General features: G+C 43.9%; 1 protein-coding gene across 1 annotated transcript; it reads left to right on the top strand.

The window, feature by feature from the left end:
- Positions 1-1621: 1621 nt before the first annotated feature.
- On the top strand, positions 1622-5584 carry sst1.2 (somatostatin 1, tandem duplicate 2). The gene is made up of 4 exons (XM_078244729.1): positions 1622-1784; positions 2078-2256; positions 4259-4477; positions 5466-5584. Exons 2-3 carry the CDS (start codon positions 2080-2082, stop codon positions 4463-4465), a joined length of 384 nt encoding a protein of 127 aa, XP_078100855.1. The 5' UTR covers positions 1622-1784; positions 2078-2079; the 3' UTR covers positions 4466-4477; positions 5466-5584.
- The last annotated feature ends 282 nt before the right edge of the window (positions 5585-5866 follow it).

Genomic DNA, 5866 nt, shown 5'->3' on the forward strand with positions numbered 1-5866 from the left:
CTCCTTAACTTCTTCAGGACATGAACACCTGTTTCCTGGGTGAAAGTCTTGTGTTTTCTCCTTAACTTCTTCAGGACATGAACACCTGTTTCCTGGTGAAAGTCTTGTGTTTTCTCCTTAACTTCTTCAGGACATGAACACCTGTTTCCTGGTGAAAGTCTTGTGTTTTCTCCTTAACTTCTTCAGGACATGAACACCTGTTTCCTGGTGAAAGTCTTGTGTTTTCTCCTTAACTTCTTCAGGACATGAACACCTGTTTCCTGGTGAAAGTCTTGTGTTTTCTCCTTAACTTCTTCAGGACATGAACACCTGTTTCCTGGTGAAAGTCTTGTGTTTTTCTCCTTAACTTCTTCAGGACATGAACACCTGTTTCCTGGTGAAAGTCTTGTGTTTTCTCCTTAACTTCTCAGGACATGAACACCTGTTTCCTGGTGAAAGTCTTGTGTTTTCTCCTTAACTTCTTCAGGACATGAAACACCTGTTTCCTGGGTGAAAGTCTTGTGTTTTCTCCTTAACTTCTTCAGGACATGAACACCTGTTTCCTGGTGAAAGTCTTGTGTTTTCTCCTTAACTTCTTCAGGACATGAACACCTGTTTCCTGGTGAAAGTCTTGTGTTTTCTCCTTAACTTCTTCAGGACATGAACACCTGTTTCCTGGTGAAAGTCTTGTGTTTTTCTCCTTAACTTCTTCAGGACATGAACACCTGTTTCCTGGTGAAAGTCTTGTGTTTTCTCCTTAACTTCTTCAGGACATGAACACCTGTTTCCTGGGTGAAAGTCTTGTGTTTTCTCCTTAACTTCTTCAGGACATGAACACCTGTTTCCTGGTGAAAGTCTTGTGTTTTCTCCTTAACTTCTTCAGGACATGAACACCTGTTTCCTGGTGAAAGTCTTGTGTTTTCTCCTTAACTTCTTCCAGGACATGAACTCTGCTCCCCGGCTTGAAAGCTCTGTGTTTTAGGAGCCAAACATCCCCCCCGACCTCCTCCATACGAGGATTTTCACGCTCTTATACAGCAGCAGTCAACGTGCTTCTGACAGTAATAAATACGTAGAATACATACCAATGACAGAGCTATACTTTTCACAGCTATATGTACGAATGCTTCATGAGAACATGCTGAGCTAAAATGACCAATGTTCAGCTTTGAGAAGACGATTTTCTGTTGGTTTGTACCAAGATACTTCATTTTAATCATGATGCTCTTCTACTTTACACAACTTTCCCCCAAAGTATTTTCTTGATTTCATCAGTATTGGGATTCCCTGATGTCACATCCACTCCATCTCTCCTCTGCAGAACATTAGAAACTAATAGAAAGTACTAAAGAGAAGCACGAGTTGTATTTGTTCTGACTAAATGTTGAGTGGGCGACTCTCTGCGGCTGCCTCTTTGTTTAATGGAGATACCAGCAAGTGCTAATGAAGTCTGCTAATCCTCTGAACGCTGCGTTAATTCCCCCTCCTCTTCAGACGGACATTCTGCCGTTGTATTTGTCGTAGAAGAGCGCCAGCAGCTTCAGAGTGCTGCTGCTGCTGATAGGTTTATTGTTTTATTGTTCAGAGTCCCATTTAAAGTCAATAAGCACTAATGGTCGTTTGTTTAACTTGGATGTCAGCGTTCCTTCATCGCCTCGCACCCAGCCAGCTGTCAATCAAACACACCGCGTCACGGGGAGGAGCTTCGGGCTACAAAAGAGCAACACACCGAGGACCAGGACCAAAGACAAGCCCAGAAGCAGAACCAGAACCAGGACCTGCAGAAGATACCAGACCAGCAGACAGTAGGAACTTTCTTTTCGTCTTACGTTTGGTTTTTGTTGTCCGTCTTGTGTCTTTCCTGCTTTGTTTCTAATGTTTCCTTCCTGATATTTCGGCAGATTCGTAGGTACTTTCTTTTCGTCTTACGTTTGGTTTTCTTTGTCCCACTTCTTACTTTGTTTCTGTTGTTTCCTTGCTGATAATTCGGCAGGTACGCAGTACGTTCCCAACAACTTTCTTTTCGTCTTACGTTTGGTTTTCTCCATCCCACTTCTTGCTCGTTTCTGATGTTTCCTTCCTGATATTTCTTTCGCAGGTATGCAGTACATTCGTTGTCCCGCCATCTTGCTTCTCGTGGCATTGGTCCTGTGCGGTCCAGCCGTTTCCTCACAGCCCGACAGAGACCAGGACCAGTACCAGAACCAGGACCTGGAGCTGGAGCTGCTGCACCACAGGCTGCTGCAACGAGCTCGCAGCGCCGGACTTCTGTCACAAGTGAGAGAGCCAAAAAACAATCACAACGCTCCATTTCTACATGAAAACAATAGCCAGGTTTTTGATCTAACTCTCTCAAAGCTCCCTGACTTCGTTACGAGGCTATAAAACCACAAAATATCCTCCAAAATAACTGGTAATGTTTGAAAATTCAATTGTGGAGAGTTCTGACTTTCAACTGTTTCGTTGATTAGGACGGGCTTTAATTCAAGTGTAAATAAAGTTAAAATTTTAAAGCGAGACTCTGAACAGTTGGTTACCAGATTTTGGGCTTACTCTCTTAAAGCTCGCCAACTTTGTTAAGATGCTACAAAACCCCCCAAAATATCCTCCGAAATAACTGTTATTGCTCGGATTTCAACCGTGAAGAGTTCTGATTTTCAACTGTTTCGTTGACTTTGTTCATTACACGTGATGGTTACAGGATAGGCCTAATGCTAAAAGCTAAAGAAGAGTAGCACAGTAAAAGAAAGGTCTTAAAGGCAGAAATCTGACTTATCAATGTCAGTTATACAGAAATATCAATCGAAAGGTTGCCTAAATTAGCTAACATTAGCCACCGTGAGCTATCGGTAAGAACAAGTGAGGCCGAAGCAAACAAAACGCTCCCATAAGTTGCATGTTCCAGCATCAAGCAACTTATATTGATGTTTGTAGTGGCGACGCCCTCTAGTGGCCGTAGTAGTTCTGATGGGAGCAAAACAGGAAGTAAAGTGAGGAAGTATAAGAGCGCCAAATGTCCTGGTAGCGTTTTTACGAATCCTACTATGGCCACGCCAAGACCCGCCCTTCAATAGCATTTATTGGCCAGGAGTCCATGCTTTTGCAAGATAACGTAACCCCATTTGTTCAGGTCCTATCCTCTGACCAATCGGCTATCCTAACCTTAACCACTCGAGGTCAAATGCCTAACCCCAACCAATCGAGCTGCTTCGTAGGGCGGGTCTTGGCGCGGCCATAGTATATTTGTAAATTTGCGTCCTGGTAAGGAGGCAGGTTGGGGGGGGGTAGGGGATGGGTCAAACAAACACAGGACTTTCCCCCAGGAGACCAGGGTTCATGTCCCGTTTGACAGAAAGGGAAACAGAGAGTTTTTTTTAACTTTAGGTAACAAACGGCGCTACGTCACGTTCTGCGTCACGCGGTAACCTTCAGGAAGTGAAGTCACGTCTGATTTGAACTCAAACCTCCATCTTTTCATCAACTTAACTCAGTAGTTTTGGTGCCTAAACCTAACCACACTGGGACCGTTTCTCAACGTTAACGTGTTTAAACAGCTCCGGTCAGGAGAATTGGTTGCTTCGGTTTGTTATTTTTGGTTTTGATTCACCCTGAAGGTAAGCTTCCGTTTACAACAGAATTGTAAGACACATTTGCATTTGTCTGTGAATAACATGTTGCATATTGTATTTCATCCTTTTCTGATTTCACTGCATGTTGTGTCTTATCCTTGTTCTTTGATGTAAAGCACACACAACCTGCTGGTTGGCTGGTTGGTTGATTGATAAAGAACATGTAAATCAGAAAGTGAGGAGAAAAACAGGACATGGAGACTAAAAAATGGACGCAAACATAATTGTGGATACAGACCAGATGCTCGGCCGTCACACAGCGATAGCCGGCTGCGGTTCAGCAGGGTCGTAACTTCATTTATCATCACTAATCATGTATGTCCGCCACCTGCAGCCTCTCTCACAACAGGCGGTCCGTAATAATCATTTGTTGCTCATTCAAGCTCAAACAACAACATAAGATTTGCATCTAGGCTGTGCTCTGCCTCCTTCCGTTTCAGGATGAATCTTTGAATGTTTTGAAGATGTTCATTAAATGTCTCCAAAGACTGTGACACAGACTCAGGAAGCTGTCTCTCTTCGATATTACATATAACGATTTAGAAATTTGGTTGCAAACCAAAACTCACAAACAGCAGCTGACAATATAGTTCAGGCAGGACTCAGGCTTCTCTAACAAACAAAAAAAAAAACCTACCGTTGTTTTTCAGGAGTGGAGTAAACGTGCGGTGGAGGATCTGCTCGCTCAGATGGGTCTGCCAGAGGCCGACGCCCAGCGGGAGGCTCAGGTTGTATCCATGGAAACAGGAGAAAAGGTGAACCTGGAGCGATCGGCCGACACCCCCAACAACCTTCCCCCCCGCGAACGCAAAGCCGGCTGCAAGAACTTCTACTGGAAGGGCTTCACTTCCTGTTAAGGCCACGCCCAGGTATCTAAATTCCCATTTAATGGTGCAGTAGGTAAGACTTCTAAAACTACCTGTCTGTCATATCTGCTGAAACTGACCCCATGTTCCAGTAGAACTACAGGAAGCAGGTCATTCAAATAATCAGCTCCTCTGGCTCCACCTACAGCCTGTATGTGAGTTGCAAAAATCCACCGCTCCCTGTTCAGATGCACCAATCAGGGCCGGGGGGTGTCTAACACAGCAGTCAATCACTGCTCATGCAAACGTCCTGGATCTTCACAATCCTACCTACAGCACCTTTAATGGGTGGTCCGAGTTTCAGAGATTTGAAGTCGTTCTTCGACTTCGGTGTGTTCACCGGCTCTCAAGTCGGCTAGTCTGACTGCTGATTGTAACCATGACAACAAACTGAATGCGAGGAAGACCGTGCAACAATAGTTTGAACCGTTAACGTCAGTTGGAGAATAAAAAGCCAGTAGAAGTAACTACAGCCTTGTAACTGAAAAACATTTTGGAAAAAATGTCACGTACCCCCTGCAGTCCTCCAGAGTACCCCTAGGGGGACAAGTACCCCCTGCAGTCCTCCAGAGTACCCCTAGAGGGGACACGTACCCCCTGCAGTCCTCCAGAGTACCCCTAGGGGGACACGTACCCCCATTTGAGAAACACTGGTCTAGGTCACTCTTTATGGACAACAACTAAAGGTATTACCAGATTTAAAATTACATTTGAGCAAAAAGTTGATACGTGAACTAATAAAATGTTTTGCCACCATGTTGATGACACATATGAAGTCAACAAGTCAGGCACCAAAATGTTTCCGAGTTGTTGTTTTGACTTCGGCATGCATTCACATGCATTTTCCAACTCGAAAACTGGTTTTTCGATTTGTCTTGACACAACATAATCACAGCATTAGCCCCGCACAAGTGCCTGAATACCCTGAAATCCCATTTAAGCCCCTGTAACTTGCATCGTGTCTCACCTGTCCTTGTTTTTTTGTTCCCAGCTGACCAACTGACCAATCCCAGATCACATGGCCTTCTCCTGAGCAACTGCACGGACCAATCAGCAGCTGTCCAGCTGCAGTGTACCTGAATAATTAATGTAATTATCAATAAAAAAAAGATAAATCAGTCAAGTTTGTGGCTCCGTCTCCCGTCTGTCCAGAGTTTGAATACAATCCTTTTGAATGAAGAGTGTTTTACAATGATAAAAGTACTGTTTATTTACATGGAGTCAAACCCACCAGACTCCATGTAAATAATCAGGACTTTTATCATCGTAAAACACACTTCATTCAAAGTTGACAGAAACAAAGTCAAACTTTCAAAAGCCGTCTTGGTTCATCTTTCCACTGTTCCAACAATCACCACTCTGGTTTGGTTGAAATAAACCCTTAATTCACCC

The sequence above is a fragment of the Sander vitreus genome, chromosome 3 (genome assembly GCF_031162955.1).
Source record: "Sander vitreus isolate 19-12246 chromosome 3, sanVit1, whole genome shotgun sequence".
In the NCBI taxonomy this organism is placed as follows: Eukaryota; Metazoa; Chordata; class Actinopteri; order Perciformes; family Percidae; genus Sander; species Sander vitreus.